This window comes from Trichechus manatus, unplaced genomic scaffold (assembly GCF_000243295.1).
Source record: "Trichechus manatus latirostris isolate Lorelei unplaced genomic scaffold, TriManLat1.0 scaffold00042, whole genome shotgun sequence".
Classification (NCBI taxonomy): domain Eukaryota; kingdom Metazoa; phylum Chordata; class Mammalia; order Sirenia; family Trichechidae; genus Trichechus; species Trichechus manatus.
In genome coordinates this window covers 7,127,481-7,148,122 of record NW_004443978.1, presented here as the reverse complement: position 1 = coordinate 7,148,122, position 20,642 = coordinate 7,127,481, and the positions used below count along the sequence as shown (strand labels likewise).

Genomic DNA, 20,642 nt, shown 5'->3' with positions numbered 1-20,642 from the left:
GCCTGGGTGTTTACTGGCTCCTGCGACTGAGAAGTTCAGGGGCGGAGCTGGCACAGACATGGCTGAACCCCTCGACACACACATGGTCCACTGGGGTCCTCCTCACTGTCCCTCTCTCTGTTCTGCGTCCCTCTGAGGGTGGAATCCAATCTGAGGCAGGCTCTCTCCACATGGTGAGAAAGATGAACACTGGCAGCCCAGGCTGCGTGCTTATGGCTTGCAATCCAAAAGGATGGGGTAGCCCTCTCTCTGTTCTGCGTCCCTCTGAGGGTGGAATCCAATCTGAGGCAGGCTCTCTCCACATGGTGAGAAAGATGAACACTGGCAGCCCAGGCTACGTGCTTATGGCTTGCGATCCAAAAGGATGGGGTAGCCCTCTCTCTCCCTGCATCCATGTTTCAAATGTCCGGGGAGACTGGAACTCCAGACTGTTCACTGCATTAGGGAAACACACTAGATTTGGTTTCTCCTCTCCTTAAAAACCCTCTATAGGCTCCCAACATCCACCTACACTTAGGGATAGAAGCCACTGTAGACTCACCTCCATGGTGGCTCACACCATTGCGTTTGTATACGCGCCTGTCCCTGCAGTCCCTTCATCCCCAACTTGCAGGCCTGGTGATCTCCACTATTTATTATTCAGACCTGACCTCCCTCGGGAAACACTGGTAGACCTCTCAAGAGGCCTTTCAGCTGCACCTCTCTGTGTCTTGCGGCCACCGCTATGGCTTCATCCCACTCCAATATCTGTGTTTCCCACCACACCATAAATCCTGGCCTTGTGCACCTTATTCATCTCTGGATATGAAACCCAGCTCAGCAGCAACACACACACACACACACACACACACACACACACACACACACAGAATGCTTGTGAAACTTAATTTTTTTAAAAATACAAGGACAAGATAGTTGTTTATTAAATTTATACATCAGTTATTCTTAATTTTACAATAGAGTAACTTACATTCCTTCTCTTAAATATAATTTTAAAATTCAAATGGAATCAACTTGCTATTTTGAAAATCAACTTTTTTTTAAAAAAATAAACAATTCTCTACAGTTTTATCTATGGTACTCAGTTTTGAGACCAAAGATCAATACTCTAAACAGCTAGGAAAAATATTTATGACCATCTATAAATAAAGGGTCGTTATGAGTCAGAATTAACTCGATGGCAATGGGTTTGTTTTGTTTTGTTTTGTTTTTTTGACAAATAAAGGAGGGAGCCCTGGAGGCATAATGGTTAAGATGCTAACCAAAAGGTCTGAGGTTTGAACCAACCAGTTGCTCTGCAGGTGAAAGATGTGGCAATCTGTTTCCGTAAAGATTATGGCCTTGGAAACCCTATGGGGCAGTTCTACTTTGTCCCACTGGGTCACTATGATTCAGAAACGACTCGAAGGCAATGGATTTGTTTTTGGTTATAAATAAAAGGCTTATTAAAAAAAAAAAAAACAAATTATGAAAGTTTAAATCAAAATATTCTGGACCTACCAATTATCTCCCTTCTCAGGATAAAAAGTAGAAGCTAACCTTTTCAGATATTGCAAACAAAACATCTGAGCTCAATCAGACATTTATCCTTGATTTACCTTTCTCACATCAGAAGTCTAGATAACCTCAAGCACTAGAACCAGGGATGACGTATTTGTGTTACATATATGTGTCCAAAGATCATTCACATCCTGAGGTTACAGATATAAAACGTCAGCAATTCATGAAAAATTAGCAAAGGGAGCATTATGGTGAAACCACTTTACTCCAAACAACGTCAACTGAGAGAGAGCGTACTAAGACTGACAGAGCAAAAATTACACCTCCCAGCTTTGTTCTAGTTGTAGAACTGTCCATGTGGCATTAATGCCCATGCAAATATCTTACCACCTGCTAGGTCTGCCGAGCACATGAAATGGCAAATGATCACTGTTACAAAGAAGCAGCCATGCTCAAATCAAACATGATAGCCCCAAATCCCCTAGAAGAATATGGAAAAACAGACCAGGAAGATAGCAGCAAACATAAAAGCCACATTTTGGGAGATGTGCAAAAACTGTTGGGCTCTTGTTTATATGTTAACATCCCTTCTGTTGGGTAAATATATTTTCTGATATGTAAATATACTTTTGAATCAGATAACCAGCAGAGGCACAACATATCCTTTAGAATCATATGAATCCCAGATCTGCCACTTACTAGCTGGATGCTGGCAGACAAGTAGTTAACCTCACTAAGCCTCAGTTTCCTCATCTGTAGGTTGAGGATAGGAACACTACCTTCATCATAGGTTGTAGAAAGATTCCATGAGATCATGGTGATGATAAACAACCATATCGTAGCTTTCTATTCTCTCATTTAAGCTCCAGACCACATGTCCAAAACCTTCCCAGATATTTCCACTTGCATCTTGCCATTTTTTCAAACTTGGCAAGCAAAATACAAACTCATCATGTCCCTTCATTAGAGGGAATCCTCACTCAACTTTTCTGATTCTATCCATGACATTCCCATCCTACCAAACACCTATCACCAATTAGCAAATTATAAAAACAAGTTTACTGCCGGCCAAACTACAATGAAAATGGTAGTGTTAATGCATGCTGGTGGGAGGGCCAATGAGAGCAGCCCCGAGAAAAGCACGGTGAATCGAGTCACACACATGTTCAAACTCACCACTTTAGTTTCAATGAAATCTATTCTAAGGAAATAATACAAAATATATGAAAACCTGCTTTCCAAGATGTTTACAGCAAGTATTATTTATATCAGGAAAAAAAAAAAAGAGAGAAAGGAAATAATTTAACCACCCAGGAAAGAATTAGCTAAGTTATGGCACACAATCTCAACAAATGCTGTGTAGTTAATAAAAATGAGAGGTACAAAACATGGGAAAATGCTAGTAAGTTTAAAAGGCAACATGTAAAAATTGTAAGTGAACTTGCCCCTACTTAAACAACAGATGCACAAAAGAAAATATACTAAAATATTATATTTTGTTCTGTCAGTATATAGAGCATTTATGAGATTGTTCTCAGCTCGCCAAACCCTGATATCACTTGATTTCACTTGACTGTGGCCTTTGGTTCCAATCTCTTCTCCTTCAGATTAATCCCTCCTTCCTTACCTTCTGCAAATCTCACTTTCATTGCTTTACTTACAGAATCACTAGTTTTGCTGCACTACCAATTCCAACTCACAGCCACCCTGTAGGACAGAGTAGAACTGTCCACAAGGTTTCCCAGGCTGTAATCTCTATGGAAGTAGACTGCCACATCTTTCTCCTGGGAGTGGTTGGTGGGTTCAAACTGCCAGCCTTACAGTTAGCAGCTGAACGCTTAACCACTGTGCCACCAAAACCCAAAACCAAACCCACTGCCATTGATTGAATTAATTCCAACTCGTAGGAACCCTACAGGACAGAGAAGAACTGCCCCATAAGGTTTCCAAGTTACACCTAGTGGATCTAACTGCCCGCCTTTTGGTTAGCAGCCAAACTCTTAACCACTGTACCACCAGGCCCTCTGTAATCCTGGCCCTCCTCTCCATTTGCTGGACAGAGTCTTACTTTAGGCTCTCATCATTCATCTGCTCCATTAGTACAAAAGCCTTCTCATCCCTCTCCCCACCTCCAGTCTCACTCCTCCCACTACCTCCAATCCTTTTATCCTGGTCCTGCTGGCCCTGGCCTACAAAAACCAAACAACCAAATCCATTGCCATCGAGTCAATTCTGACTCATAGCAACTCGATAGGACAGAGTAGAACTGCCCCATAGAGTTTCCAAGGAACGCCTGGTGGATTCAAACTGCTGACCTTTTGGTTAGCAGATGTAGCTCTTAACCACTAGGCCACAAGGGTTTCCCCTGGCCTACAGGCAGTTCTCAAATCTTATCATTTGAGCCGCTAAAAATTCTCCAAGAGGGCCCTCTCACTTCAGGATAAGATCTGAGCTACCAACTCCAGCAAACAAAGCCCTTTAGGATCTGACTCCCAGAGGCCTCAGCTCTTGCATGCCAGACCACTCCTCTCCTCCCCCACCGCCTCCCAGTTCAACTCACTGTCCCACCTTATCCCTTTCCTTGCCTATAAAAAGCCAAACCAAACCCACTGCCCTTCAGTCGATTCCAACTCACAGAGACCCTAGAACTGTCCCATAGTAAAAATGCCCCATAGGGTTTCCGAGGAGTGGCTGGTGGATTCAAACTGCCCACCTTTTGGTTAGCAGCTGAGCTTTTAACCACTGCGCCACCAGGGCTCCCTTGCTTATACAGTATTCTATTACCTTAAACTCTGGCCACCCTGAGAACAAAGATTTGATAACCCTATCTTCAGTGCTCAACATTATCCCTCACTACTCCCCACCTGACCTAGGTAGGAGTCAGGCTGGCTTTCCTCACCCTCCTACATCATTGCCATGTGTATTTCTGCCACCAGCTCTTCCCACCAGCAGCTCTTCCCTCTTCCTTCTTTGGTCTGAATTGACCTCCCCCTCTACTTTCCCAAATTCTAACCCTGCTCTGTCAAATATGTAGCCACCAGCCACACGTGGCTACTGAGCACTTGAAATTCAACTAGCCTAACTGAGATGTGCTGTAAATATAAAACATACCCTGGATTTCAAAGACCTAGTCTGAAAAAAATATTAAAAATATTGTTATTTTTATATCAATTACCTATTGATATGATAGTATCTTGGATCTACTGGGTTAAATAAGATACATTATTAATTTCATTTGTTTCTTTTTTTAATGTGGCTACTAGAAAATTTAAGGAGCCCTGGTAGCCCAATATTTAAGTACTTAGCTGCTAACTGAAAGGTCGTTGGTTCAAACCCACCAGCTGCTCCGTGGGAGAAAAGGCCCGGCAATCTGCTCCCGTAAAGATTACAGCCTAGGAAACCCAATGGGGCAGTCCTGCTCTATCCTATAGGGTCACTATGAGCCGGAATGAACTAGACGGCACACAACAACTAGAAAATTTAACATGACACATTACATTTCTACTGGACAGAGCTACACAGTCTAACCATTCATGGCCCAGAACGTGCAAAACTTCCTTCCAGAAGCCCTGCTTTTCGCACCTTTCTTAATGATCTTTTTTTGCTCCTTAAAATACTGTGATAGAGTTTACCATATAATCCACTATCTAATTATATAACATACATTTACTATTATTTCTATCTCGTCTTCTTGCTATATCAATACAATTTCTATACTCCTAACTTGGGACTCATAGTAGGCATTCAACTTTCGATTTATACATGGAATCTTTGGTGGGATGAGAGCAATATGGTAATACACCGTGTGGTTTTTTGTTTCTCTTTTGTTTTCCTTACCCATTTACTTTCCCAATGATGATTTCAACAGTGTAGGAAGAACTGGAAGTCAGGCAGCCTAAGTGCTCTTTGTTCTTCCTCTAATTAACATCACACATGGAAACCATTTAGAACATTGCTTGGCACCTAGTAAGGCCTGTCTGCCCTCAGTTTCCCCCGCTGTATAATGCTGTTAGCTGCTGTCAAGTCGGCCTCGGACTCATGGCAACTCCGTGCTCAGTGGAACGAAACAGGGCCCAGTCCTGCGCCATCGCCAAGACCAGTTGCAGATCAGACCACTGTGATCATTAGGGTTTTCAGTGCCTAATATTCGGAAGTAGATCATCAGGTCTTTCTTCCTAGTCTCTTCATTTGGAAGCTTCGCTGAAACCTGTTCAGCATCATAGCAACACACAAGCCTCCACTGGTAGACATGTGGTGGCTGCACATGAGGTGCAGTGGCTGGAAACTGAACCCAGGTCTCTCACATGGAAGGTGAGAATTCTAACACTGAGCCACCACTGCTCCCCTCTGTATAACACAGTTAATAACAGCAATCCAATCTACAATATACAGTCAGGCCAACATATCTGAGCAAGGTCTAATTGGAGTCATTATCATGATACTAAGAAACATTCTACCTTCCACAACTAATTGTGCATTTCTCAGCCAGTTGTCTTAAATGCAGACTATTTTTTTTATGAAGAGAAAACAAATCCATCAACATTGTCAAAAATAAGAAAGGAGGAGAAAAAAACTACCTATCAAAATACTTGTCCTAGCATGGCCCCTGGATTCTCTATCAGCCCAGAACTAAAACAATTTCCAAGGCCAACTCTTCAGACAGGGATTGGACTGGACTGTGGGTCATAAAGTGATACTCGTGAGGAGTTTGCCTCTTGGCTCAAGTAGATACCAGAGACTAAACGGGGAGCTCCTGTCCAGAGGTGAGATGCGAAGGCAGAGAGGGTCAGGAGCTGGTTGAATGGACATGGGGAATCAGGGGTGGAAAGGAGGAGTGTGCTGTCACAGTATGGGGAAAGCTATCAGAGTCATATAACAATGTATATATAAATTTTTATATGGGAAAAAGTTAAAAAAAACTTGTCCTAGCCTATTAATGGCTGGTGACAAGCAGTGGGAGAGGAAACTGTTAAATGCCTACTCCAAGCTCACAATAACCTTTATGAGGCACACACTACCATATGCATTTTACAGAGTAAAGAAACCGTGTTTCAAAGACAGGCAGTAACTAGCCCAAAGTCAATGGTATCATCTTTGTATGTAGAAAAATAACATTTTTACTATCACTTGAAGATAAACTATGTGAAAAGCAGGAATTTTATATAAATATGCAGATAAAAATACAATAGTAATTACTATTCATTTCCTTCAAATAGTTTCCTTGATCTTGGCTTAATTCCTGTCTTTCAGTTCAAGAACACTCTTGTTTTCTAAGTAACCTTTTTTAAAAGTAGCAACCAAACAGATACGTGATGTGATAGGAATTAGTAGGTTAATCCATCATTTTTCTTTTAAGTCTTTAAACTATAGTTGCAGGTGAAAGTTTACATTAAACGTCATGGCAAGAACTCCTCAGGCACATTTTATAAAAATCTCAGCTTCCACAAAGATGACAGTAATAAACAAAGGAAACTGGGTCATTTCACGAACAAATGCATTAACCAAAAACAACATACACCTAAGGAAATATCATAGACCCTCTACATGTTACAAAATTGAGGTCATAATGAGTTCAGTTAAATGATAAAAGAAAGTTCCTCAAAATAAGACACACATCTTAGAGTGAAACCACAATTACACAGACTTGAAAACGATCTACTTTCTTAGAATGCTAAGAGTGTACTGTGTATCTCTATGAAACCAAACTGATCTAGGTTGAAGTGATGCTGCCTTTATCAAATGGGGCCAACTTAATCTTGTAGACTTGAACAAGAACAAAGTCTGAGTTCTCTACCATATACACACAAAAAAAGTTCCAAAGTATCAAATGCTTTAAAACACTGCTCAACTCTCCTTTATCAAAAACATCCCTGCAGTAGGTGTTAATCAGTCACTACTGACTAAGAAGCCCGCATAATGCGACTTGTGTGTGCATGGCACTTTACTACAGGAAGTAGAGAGTTCAGCTTACCAAGAACACCACATTTCACTTTCAAAAGTCTTGAAAACTTACCCCTCTAACGGTAACCAATTTACATTTCATTCCAAACTGAACAAGACAGCGTAATTTTAAAGAATCTGCAATTGTGAATAACTTCCCTTGGCAAAATCAGATCTCTTTTTCTTTAGAGGCACTTCACAGAGTATAAACAGAAATAATTAGCGACCTTTAACGTCATGAACAAGATCTTTAAATTCTCACGTATAAAATGAATTATTTTATGCCATATTCTCTCATAGTCACATGAAGACTATGTGTCCTACTAGATCAAGTGATTTTTGCTCATTTTAAGAATGAAAAAGACATCTAGAAGAAACATTTTTTAAGTTGTCCTTTTCTCGTTCCCCAAATACACAAAGACAAATCCGTCTAGAGACAGCAAAGGTGTTTTCATCCTAATCAAAAGTTAACACTAAGGAGGTAAGAAAATAGAAAACAAAACATAGCCTCAGTAAGCCAGCTACAGGTCACATGCTGCAGTGACAGGAAGCCTTGCGGACACCTCACACTACAGAGGTGAGCTTCATCAGAGGTCAACTCCAGGCCCACCTGGACTCCCCAGCACCTCCACCCAGCAGTCCCCAAAATCCAGGGAGGCACCATAACCATCACTGCTACACTGGCAATGAAGGGAAGCAGCCTCCCCCAACTCAGGAAAGCCTCCACTCCTGCCAAGCAGGCACAAGGAGCCCCTTCATACCAAAGACACAAAGAAACTCAAGCAGCCAGACCCAAAATGAAAATAAAACTTAAAAGAGGGGCATGGGAAGGGAGACGACAGTTAAATTTGTTCTGGGACCACTTGGTGGCTCAGTCTAGTTGGGGTCGCAGACTCAAAAAAAAAAAATTAAAAGGGGAGAGAGAAGATGACAGTTGAATTAAATCTGGTAAATCTATGCTGGGACCACTTGAGGTCCCACTCTGTTTAGGTTCTCAGACCGTGTACGGGGACGACTTGGGGGTCCAGTCTGTTTGCTGAGGAGGGAAGGGGATGGTCACAGCTGTGCCCGGCCTCGAGGTTACCTGGGAGGTGGACGTCGGGTGATAATCTAAGTTTACACTCAAGGCGGCAGGGACGGTGCCCGCGAGCCAGACTGCCCCCTTCCCAGGGAACAATGCCTTGGGGGTCCCTGCCCCGACCCGGAGAGCAGGATCCGACGTCGCCGCCCCAATGCCCTCGACTTCCCCGAGCCGTCGACCCTCAGGAGACGCCCTCCCGGCAGGTGTCCGAGGCGGTGCTCCCCCGACCCACGGCGCCCCGACGCGAGCTCACCCAGCAGCGCCCGCAGGTGCTTCAGGCGGGTCAGGACGTCCTTCTTTGGATCGAGCACCTTCTGGGTGGACTTCTTCACATCTCCGTGGCTCCTTCGCGAGAACATCCCGCTGTGGGAAGCCCAGGCCCCGCCGGCGGGGCAGGAGGCGCCTGCGCCGCGCGAGTCACCGCATAGGGTCGGAACAGTGCTAGTTGCGGAGCCGCTCACAGCCCGTCGCCCGGCGCCGAGCGCCTGCAGCCTCGTCAACTGTGGCTCCAGGAAGAGGGGGCGGGCCGGCCAGGCGAGGGGCGGAGCGGGAAGGCGGTGTGGACCCGAAACGACGGCCCCGCCCCCCGGGAGGTGCCACCGGACCCTTGGGCGCGACGCACGCGCGCTCGGCCAAGACCCGCCTCGCGGGACACCCGTCTGCCTGCGCCGGAGGCCCGCGATTTCGCCCCCGGAGCGCCGATCCGGCGCAGCGAATCGCAGAGGAGCTCGTACCCACAGGCCCGCCGTACTACAAGCCCCGGCATGCACCGCAAGGCGGTCCTCCCACCAGACTGGCGCGCCCTCGGCTCGATGGGAGTCAGTGGGCCGACTCCGAGCATGTACCCCGCCCAGCCGCCCCGCCGTGGGCCGCAAGCACTCTGGGAAATGTAGTTCTCCAGGAGACGAGGAGCTGCGTGCTCCTCAGTGTTCGAGGCTTCGGGCCACAATCCTTCCGTCCATCCCCTGCTCCGAGAGGCCCAGGGCGCCTAAACTTTCACGCTCCCGTCTGCGTGCCCTCCCCGTTTCCCCATAGTGCAACGTGAACCACAAAACATTTCAGTAAGAAAAGTTTCAAGGCTTTGAAAATGCAAACCATTTTAAGGTTTGGCTTCTGGATTCACACCAGGGTGTGAGCAAGTTGAAGCTCCTTTGACTGTCACACTAAAATGAATGGCTTTGACAGTATGGAAGGGCATGCCCAGGCTCTGGGTAAGAAGTCCTTGGATCTATGGACCCAACCTCACTTAGTGAAAGGGGTTGCTCTCCAAGTGCGACCGGGAAGGGCGCGGAAGGCGCCTCTGAACCTTGCAAGCTCCGAAGGAAGTGCATGTTGTCAGTGTTGTGCAAGGTCACATAGCAATCCAGCAACAGAACCAGATAGAGCACCTGAGGGACCTCTCAGGCAGGCGTGCTTTTGAAGGCCGGGCGCCTGTTCCCTGAGGCAAAACTTTGAGGTGGAGGATGGTCTGGCGATTTCTTACAAGAGCTCTGTAGAATTATTTACTGGCATCTGTAACCTTTGATGCTTCAAGCCTGGACACATTTCAGCTTTTTCGACAAGTGCTTTAGGTGACTGTTTAAAAATCATGGGATTTCCACCCAAATTGAGGCGACCCAACTGTCTTTAACCTCCAGATGAACTGTAACTTGTGGGAAGAGCCAAGGATTTATAAACCTTCATATTCTCATTGTCCCTAAGTGCTGCAAATAGTTAACATGCTAAGCTGTGGAAAGGTTGGAAATTGGAGTCTACTCAGAGGCGCTTTGGAAGAAAAGCCTAGTTCTACTTCCGAAAAATCAGCCATTGAAAACTCCGCGGAGAACAGTTCCACTCTGTCACAGGTGACGTCGCCATGAGTTGGAGTTGCCATGAACCGGGATTCATTGGACAGCAACTGCTGGTGGTCTGTTCCCATCACTGAGCACAGTACTTGCTTCTTGAAGGGCTCAGTAAAAGTTTGTTATAAATTTGGAATAAAAAACTAAAATAATCCTATAAATTTCATTCAGGCATGCCAAACGTTATTCTTGTGTGTTGTTAGAGCCTCTCTCGATTTTTAGAGTTGTTAAAATAGCATTGATAGACCTGAGATATACAAAGGAATATTATTCAGCAACAAAAAGGAACAGACTACTGATAAGCACAACATGCATGAGTCTTACAGACCCAGAGATGAAAGCCCCTTACTCAAAATGATGGCGGAGCTGCCTTACCAGCCTTGGTCTTCAGACGTCACCATGAGTCAAGACCACAAACTCTCCCAAGACTATTACAAGGGAAAAAAGCCTCCTCTCTTAAGGCAAGGCATTTGGGCTTAGCCTGTACCCTATCACACATAGTAAATTACAAAGTTCACTGCTATTCCCTTAGAAGAAGATAATGTTCATTACACTGATTGAAAAAATAGAATGCACTTATCTTAGGGAGTTCAATTTTTCTATCACAAAGCAAGTTGCCATTATTATCAAACATTTATTGAGCATCTGCAATGTACAAGGCATGGTTCTAAACCTTGGGGTAAAAAGACATACAAGATGCAGCCTCCTAACCTCAAAAGCTTCCGATCTATTTGAGGAGGCAGAGCAAGTAGATAAATGAAAAGCTAAATGACAGTGTGCAGTGAAGATGTGACACTGTTAAAACTTGGTAGTACCAGAAACAGAAGTGCATGTAGATTCAGCCCACCCATCATATCTAGCCTTTACTTACTAATCAAAATGTAAAACTCCCAGGTATCCTCCAAAAAAACCAAAAACAAGACATGTAAATTATTTTGATGCCTATTATGAATTGAATTGTGTTCCTCAAAAGTATGTGTTATGAATCCTAACCCCTATACCTGTGGTTATAATCCCATTTGGGAATGGGTTTTCTTTATTATGTTAATGAGGCAGTATTGGTGTAATGTGTGTCTTGAATCAATCTCTTTTGAGATGTGTTGATGTTGTCGTTAGGTGCTGTCGAGTCAGTTCCAACTCATAACGACCCTATGTACAACAGAACAGAAATGGGGTAAAATAGATGCCATGCCACATCATGATCGCCATGATTGCCAAGGAATAGAAGCTGAAAAGAGACAAGGACCTTCCCCCAGAGCCAGCGGAGAGAGGAAGTCTTCCCCTAGAGCCAGCACCCTGAATTTGGACTTCTAGCCTCCTAAAATGAGAGAGAAAAAAAATTTATGTTTGTTAAATCCACCCACTTGTGGCATTTCTGTTGTAGCAGCACTAGATAACCAAGACAATGACTTTTCACCCACATGTAGATTCTATATAGCTCTTCTAATTCCATCGTTCTCTCTAATATCATCCCTGCTAGACTGTGAACTCATTGAGGATACCACCTGCTTTGCAGTCAGTTCTTTTTCCCTGGAGTTTCAGAGTTCCAAGTATTTTGCAGGGAACTTAAGTGTCTGTTGAATTAATGTGCCACTTTTAACTCCTGGTGTCCTCCCTCTTGCATTAACAAATAAGAATAATGAAATTAAGAGTTAAAAACTTGCAGTGAAAATTAAAACTACCCTGAAATACCATCTGGATTAGCAAAAAATACCAAAATCTGAAAACACATTCTGGTGGCAAAGTTGTAGAAAAACACTCTTCTAATAGCTGGCAGGAGTATAAAATGGTACAACTACTATGGGGGTGGGGGGGTGTCTTAGTTATCTAGTGCCGCTATAACAGAAATACCACAGGTGGGTGGCTTTAACAAACAAGTTTATTTTCTCTAGAAGTCCAAATTCAGGGTGCCAGCTCTAGGGAAAGGCTGTCTCTCTATGTTAGCTCTGGAGGAAGGTCCTTGTATTTTCTGAGCTTTTGCTTCTGGGCAATCTTCATGTGGCTTGGCATCTCTCTTCTTGCTTGTCTAATCTGCTCTTTTTATATCTTGTAAGAGATTGACTCAAGACACACCCTACACTAATCCTGTCTCATTAAGATAACCAAGACAACCCATTCCCAAGGATTATATCTACAGGCATAAACCAAAAACCAAAACCCACTGCTGTCCAGTCCATTCTGACTCATAGCTACCTCATAGAAGGTTAGAATTTATAACACATATTTTGGGGGGACACAATTCAAACCATAACGTGTAGGCTGGGGGAAATAACATATTATTTGTCCTTTGACCTTTCAATCTTACTTCTAGGAATCTACCCTGAAATATACCTCCACAAATAAGAAACCACACGTGGAGGATTATTCAGATTGTACCTCCTTAGAGGGATACATTATAAGGGCAAAAAGGTCGGCAAAGAAATGTTAACTACTATAGGAAACCAAGATTTTTAGTGTAAGAGAAAGGAAATACACAAATATCAAATCAAAGAAATGAAATAAAAATTCTGTAATGTTAAATTTTACTTGGAAATATCAATTTGAGTTTGTGGTTTAAAAACACACACATGGGTGAAGGTTCATTCTGTTCCATACAGATACGTAGTTCTTGGAGCAGTATTTGCGAAAACTTTCCTTTTCCCTATTGTATAACTTAGCACCTTGGTCAGTTGACCAATTTCTGAACTCCCTGTTCTGTTCCATTGATCTAGTTGCCTACCCCTAGACCATAACTCTACTGTCTGGACTACTGAAGCATTATATTTTATGTCTTGATTTCAGGTATTGTATGTCCTCTTTGTTCAAGATTGTTTTGGTTATTCTAGGTCATTTGCGTTTCCATATAAATTTTAGAATCAGTTTGTCTATTTCTCAAAAAAAAATCTTGCTATGTTTCCTAGCTCTGGTCTCTGAAGGGGCCTAGAAGCAACGGTACCCTGCCAGCAATGGGCACACCTAGTGCCCAGATCTTGGTTTCCAAGCCACCCAAAGGAATCAAGGCTCTTTGGAGAAATGGCTGATTCTAAACCTGGGGCAAGAAAAATACGGAGTGAATGTAAGACGATGTCCAAAGACCAATGGGAAAGTCCCTAAAAGACACAGGAGTCAGCTTGAAGGGGCTCCTTATGGCCAAATATGGGATAATTTGATCATTTAAAAGAATAATGACTGTGATAGATTATAATACCTTGAATAAATAAAAATTCAGCAATCCATTATGATAGTCAAAAAAAAATTATTTTTCCAATGTACTTGGTAGTGTTTCAAGCAGAAAACAACAGAAATCAAATTTTTTACACCTTTAATAAGTCCAGGACATTTTTTTAAAAAAGAATATGAGCCCTTTCTCAGTAATAAATGGGAAATATGATCTGAACCATGTGCTTGCTTCAAGATCCCAGCCAAGAAAAGCGTGCAGGGCCTTATCATCCCCTCCCTGCATCATTTACCAGAAATGCATCATGCTTTACTGATGACACCAAATTGGATTCTGTTGTTCAGGAAGACAGTGACCATGACAAAGCAAGTAATTGGGATGACAGATCAAGAAGCACCTAAGAATAGAAACACTCACAAACGCTGTTTTTGATGTTATTTGCATAAATTCAAATCAACAAATATTTGTTGAAAAACTTCTTGTTAGCTGCCCTTGAGTAGATCCTGACTCATGGTGACCTTATACAACCGAACAAAATGTTGGCCAGTCCTGAGTCATCTTCACAATTGCCAGCATGTTTGAATCCATTGCTGTAGACGTTGTGCCAGTCCATCTCATTGAGGGTCTCCTACTCCCTCGTTGGCCCTCTACTTCACCAAACATGATGTTCTCCTCCAAAAATTGATCCCTTCTTATGACACATCCAAAGCAAGTGAGTCAGACAATACTCTGTTGTGATCCATAAGGTTTTCATTGGCGAACTTTCAGAAGTAGATAACCAGACCTTTCTTCCTAGTCTGCTTTAGTCTGGAAGTTCCACTGAAACCTGTCTACCATGGGTGGCCCTGCTGGTATTTGAAATACAACTGGCATAACTTCCAGCATCACAGCAACAAACTGACAACAAACTGACAGATGGGTGGTGGTACTGAACAGTTGCTATGGCTAAATTGTGATGATCATAGTTTTGCACTTTCCCATTCTTCTTTCTTTCAAAGGCATATGTGCAAACTGCAACTCGTATCATCATTGACATTAAATATTTAGACTATTAAGCAATTCTACAATTCATTGGTACCAGTCTGTGCCTAGCACACAGCCAAGGCCAGTACTTAATCAATATTTATTGAATGAATTCATTTATTCGTGCATTTCTATCTCAGCCATAATAATTAGAGAATGTGATTGGTAAGATGTTTTTAGTTTAACTAAAGTTATTATGCACACTAATTTTAAAATTATACTCTTTTTTCTTATAACTCTTTCTAAAATATACCTCAGACATCCCATCTTCCTAAACAGATTATTCATCATTTATGAAACCATAATTTATCCTTTCCCTGGCTCCCTCCAACTCCTTTGTTCCTTCTATCACAAAGGAGAAATACCTGGTAGGATGTCCCCAACTAATTTCAACCATCTCTTGCTAAAAAACTCATTAACTGCTATCAGAGACTATTTGTTTTCCTTTTAACTTCTGTAGTTGGAATCATTCTAGATGCTTAGACCTGTCAGCACTGTAGTTTCTAGGTAACCTAAATGCTGTTGTATTTTATTCCCTAATATTTCATTCATCAGACAATTTTTCAGTTTGGAAGGATTTATTTTTTGCAAATTGACTAAAATATCTTGTGCCTACATGCTAATTGTAATTATCATATACATTTTGCTAATTTTAGTGTGCATAAAAATTCAATTTTTAGCCACAAATTTCCCTATCAGAGAAGCTCATTGCATCTGCCCCAAGAATAAGATCTTTTTAGAATGTCAGGCATACTGTGAATCCTTAGTTGGATGCTATTGCCACAAAGAGCTAATCTCCTGGTGGACCCATTACACAGAGTCCATTTTTTCTTGATCATAGGACACTTTGCATTCTTATTTTCTAAAAAAAAAAAAAGCTATAACCTAATAAATTCAGGTATTTTTTTTTATACCTGCTTTTGCCCTGAAATCTTGACTTAACATTTTTCCAATATGTATGTTGTGCCTCTAAGAATCTACACTTAACTAAAACTCCTAAGAGCAAAACAATGACAACTCCTCCAAAGAATGAAATGCCAAACTCAATGCTTAAAAAATCAAGGAACCCCAGTGTTTCTGTTTTCCAGATGATATATAACTGTATCCACTGAAAATATATATAGATAATTTTCTCCACCAAATAATATTTTCTATTAGTTTTTTTTTTTTTTTTCCTAATAAGAACTATTCATTTCTGTTCTTTCCATACATCTGTCAAGCAAGGTGTCTTAGTCCGGGTTCTCTAGAGGAGCAAAACCAGTGAAGTGTATATAGCTATATGTAGAGAAAATTTTACCTCAAGGAAATAGTTTATGCAATTGTGGGGGCTGGCGAGTCCCAAATCTGTGGATCAGACAACAGGCTGAAGACCTCTTCTAGCTCATGTGGTTGCAGGGACTGACGAACCCAAAATTCACAGGTCAGGCAGCAGGCTGGAGGTCTCTTCTGGCTCACAGGGTTGCTGGGGTTGGCAAATCCAAAATCTGCAGGTCAGGCAGCAGGGAAAGACTTATGCAGGCTTAAATCCCAAGAGCTGGAGGTCAGGTGACAAAAAGCGTGTAGAGTCGAGAAAAAGAGCAAGCTTTGCCAGAATATCCATATATATACTGGCAACAGGCCACACCTTCAAGGAAACGCCCCTTTCAACTGATTGCCTATCCACATCAGATCATAAAATGGAAGTTGATCACATAGTGTCTGCCAAACCACTGAGAATCATGCCTAGCCAAGCTGACATATAACATTAACCATCACACAAGGAGATTTAATATTTAACTTTAAGCTTGACTATAAATCATTTTAAATGAGACTTTCACTTAAGGACGGACTTGAAAAAGTTTTTGAAAATGTACTAGCCATTTTGATATATCTGATAAATGCCTGATAACAAAGTAATTCCTGAAGGGAAAGAAACGCAATCATTTTTCTAAATTTATTCTAGCAGAAGTTTTCACAGCTGTGCATTCCAACTACCATGTCATCTGCTTTAAATATATTTTCAGTTTTATCATCAAAATAGTATTCTATATTTCAGTATTGAATTATGGATACACATCAAAATTAGATAAATATAAACCCAAAGTAAATACCATATAAAATCCAACCCATTGCCATTGAGTCAATTCCGACTCATAGTGACCCTATAGGACAGAGAACTGCCACATAGGGTTTCCAAGAAGTGGCTGGTAGATTAAAACTTCCGACCTTTTGGTTAGCAGCCTGAGCACTTAACCACTGTGCCACCAGGGCTCAAGAGAATTTTTATTTATATATAAAGAATATGTACATATATATATATATCTTTAAATGATAATGCTGGAAAAATCAGGACTCACTGAAACTATTTAAAGAACAAATAAAACTTGAATAGAAGATGGTTAGTGCACAAAGGCTAGAGAAAGATGAGGTAAGACAGGGCTAGAAACCTGAGAAAGTGTGTTCATTACCAGTTGCCTCACATCTGCCACCAATATACAAGGTTCCACCATTAGGTTTAATATTAGGTCAGTTTTATTCATTAGTTTGGAACTGGGTGTTAGATTTTCTAAAAAAAGAATGTAGATTGTGCAACCATTCTTACAACTCGAATGGTTGCACAACTCATAGAGTGTAATCAATGTCACTAAATTGTACGTGTCAAAACTGTTTAACTGGTGCATATTTTGCTGTGTATATTCTCAACAACAACAGCAAAATAAAGTATAGAACACAAAAAACTGAATGTAGATTGGAGAATGTCAACAAAAACTATTCATTCAAAATGGAAAAATTCATTATGTGGTTTGTTTTACTTAATTTTACTTAACCCTGTAATTTTCTAGAGAAAGGAATTTCAAAGTAATCTGTGAGAAATATAATAATTCTTGGGAATACAAATTCTTGTGCTATCTATAAATATAATTATATGTCTTAAAATATAAACATACGTCTTAAATTGAGACTATTTTGACCTGGTGTTTCAGACAGGATTCTTAGTTGTAAGCATCAGAAATTGGCTATTCAAGTGAAAGATGATTCATTGGAAGAAAGTTGGGCTGGGCAGTCAGCATGAGGGGAGGGCTATGAGAAGGCTTCCTGGAGGAGATGACAGCTAAACTGGGGAAAGGAGCTGAAAGCACTATGAACTAAGCAATGAGGTAAGATTCGGTGGACTGTGTGAGGATCATCAATAGCAGCTTGGTTTTGTATTGTTTCTCCCCAGCTTTGTGCTTATGGCCGTATTCAGCATACTGTAGGAGTTGCAGGGAAAGAAGAGCCAAATGATAGTAAAAAGTGATAATGTTAAATGATAAGAGACAAGTGAATTTATGTTCAATTTGTGAAAGGCAGGATGGGATGATAGCCAAAGGAAAGGCTCTGATCCCACTCCTGTGTAATCTCAAATGGGTGACTTGATTCTTTGAGCCTCAGTTTTCCTCGTCTATAAAATGTAGATAAACCTGCATTTGGGCTATCTATTCTGAGGAGTAAATGAGATCAAAAAGAATTGAGCACAGTGCTCGGCACAGAAATGTTCAATAAGTATTACTTTGTTTTTCCCTTCTTCTCTACTTCCCAGAAAATATGAACAAGTCAATTTCTGTTTGCTAAGATTGTCCATTTGGGTGCTCATGTTATCTCTAAATGTGTTTAATGGGGGAGGTTTACATAGCTGGGATTTCCCATGGTTTTAGACAATGCACACTGGACACCATCTGATAAGGCAAAATAGGTTGAAGCAATGTCCCAGAGTTCTTTACTCCCCACTTTTGTTATGTCCACTCCTTGGCAGTAAACATGGGGTTCATCTGATCTGGGTTGGGTTCAGCTGACTTTAGCTGAGATCACCTACATGTTTAGAGAGTAACTATCTATTGGCTGATCTAAGGTGGCCTTGGCTGGGATGACTAGGATAACTTGGCTCTGGTCCATATTTTTCTCCTCCTCCTGGAACCAGTGGGCTAGCCTGGGCATGTCCTTCTCATGGTAATGGCTAACGGCAGGAGCAAGCAAGCCCAACTGCACAACAGTTTTAAGACTCAAGTTGTGACATGTTTACTATTCCTCTATTGGCCAAAGCAACTCATATGACTGAGCCAAGAGTCAGAGGATGGCAAAGGGAATGGATATAGAGGAAGGTGAAAAATTAAGACTATTTGCAGTGCGATGGATCACTTTTATATGGCCTTTCTCACCATGATCTATAACTCCCACCCAAGTAATTGAGTCCCACCCATTGCCGTCAAGTCAATTCTGACTCATAGTGACTCTATAGGACAGAGTAGAACTGCCCATAGAGTTTCCAAGGAGCAGCTGGTGGATTTGAACTGCTGACATTTTGGCTAGCAGCAGAACGCTTAACCACTGCACCACCAGGTCTCCAAGTGATTGGGTAGGACTCTATAAATAAGGTAATTGTGGCCCACCAATGGGTTTGGATAGCTTACTAATAATGCAAATAAAGTTCATGGCATCTATGTGGTGGTGGTACCAAGCAAATAAGTTTTGCCATCCTGCTAGGCTTAAGATGAGTCATGCCAGAGGTGGGAGGAGAGGATCTCACCACCACCAAGGAAGAAGAGGCGGGAGCGGAGCCCGTCCTTTGGACCTGGGATCCCTGCACTAAGAAGCTTATGGAACCAGGAGACTGAGAGAGAGAGAGAGAGAGAGAGAGAGCCGTAACACCAAAGATGGCAAGAAGCAGTTGTAGAGAAGTGGGGGCAGCACAGGCAGGAGACCCGGCAGGAGACAGCGCGGCTCAAGGAGCGAGAAAGCTGAGTACCTCTGGGCAGGACACCTGCTGGCAGAGTAGGGTGCTTCCAGGCACTTGGTGGAGCTAGGTTTGCTGACCCACGGAGCTAAAGCTGAGAGCCTTCGGGCGGAGGCATACTGATGGAGTAGAGTGCCTTCAGACACTTATCTGCAGAGCTAAAACCACTTTGTGACACTTGCTCGACCAGGTCAGAGGCCAAGGGCCAGAGAGAGGCAAGCACAGCTAAGAGACTGTCCTGATGGAAGAACTATATCCTGAGTGTTCCTGAACCTGAATTGTAACTTGCTACTTCTCTAACAAACCCCATAATCGTGAGTGTTGTCTGTGAGTTCTATGTGGCCACTGCAGTGAATTCTTGAACTCAGCAGAGAAAGTAGTGCCATGGGAGGGATGGCTGGTGTCAGAATTGGTAAAAAGGGCTGGTGAGAGGAAGTATGTATGACCTCTGCCTCATAGGAATCAGCCTTGAGATGTTGGTCTTTATTCTCCTTCCTCCTTATGAAGTAAGAGGAAGTCAGACGCCGCCTTTTTTTTTAAACCATTAATCAATCTAACACAGAAAAAAAAAGTTTTTTTAAAATCAACCTTGAAAATGGACAGAGGGAGCTTTTCAAAGAATCTACCAGAATCTTCTCTCCTGGAGATTCGAAGTAAAGGAGACTTGCGTCTTCAACAAGGAGTGCCACTGTAACTGTTGCTCTATGTAATCCTCAGTCTTTTACCCATATTTCTGCCTGGTCTTTTGCATGACCATGCTCTTGTGACCATGCTCCAGTGCCCCCCAGCCTTTTGAAGGCACATAGAGATCACTGGACTTTAGGGTCTGAGGAAGGGAGCTGTCCAGAGAGACAGGAAATATGTGTGTTAATCATGATATTAGGGTGTTTACCAAGTCTCTCTTAAGAATCCAGGTGTTTTCTCAGGAAGGAATTGCTGAAATGAGAACAACACAACCAACTTAATTCCATTATACTTTTCCTGTTCCAAAGCAATGGTGTCTTGGATGATTGATAAAAAAGTAAATTAGATAGTAAGACATTGCCAAATTTATCCAGGACTTTCAAGGGATAGAAACAACGCACCTGTCAGGCATACTATAATGGTTACTGTCTTAGGCTGGGTTCTTTAAAGAGGTAAAACCAGTAAACCATATATATACACAGAGAGAGACAGAGAGAGCTCAAGGAAACGGCTCATATGGTTGTAGAGGCTGGTGAGTCTCAAGTCTGTGGCCAGGCATGAGGGTGGAGGCTTCTCCTGATTCACATACCTGCAGGGGCTGATTACCTGCAGGGGCTGATGAATCCAAGATTGGCAGGCAAGATGGCAGGCTGCTGGCTCAAGTCT

The 20,642-nt window shown here is 42.2% G+C and overlaps 1 protein-coding gene across 4 annotated transcripts in view; it reads right to left on the bottom strand.

Annotated features, from left to right (window-relative positions):
- RALGAPA2 (Ral GTPase activating protein catalytic subunit alpha 2) overlaps positions 1 to 9,025 on the bottom strand; it is a 388,120-nt gene extending 379,095 nt beyond the window's left edge. For all 4 annotated transcript variants that reach the window (XM_023731401.1, XM_023731398.1, XM_023731400.1 and 1 more), the window contains exon 1: positions 8,775 to 9,025. In XM_023731401.1, the coding sequence (XP_023587169.1) occupies positions 8,775 to 8,880 (106 nt within the window). In that variant the 5' untranslated portion in view covers positions 8,881 to 9,025. The remainder of the gene's footprint in view (positions 1 to 8,774) is intronic.
- Between the last annotated feature and the right edge of the window lie 11,617 nt (positions 9,026 to 20,642).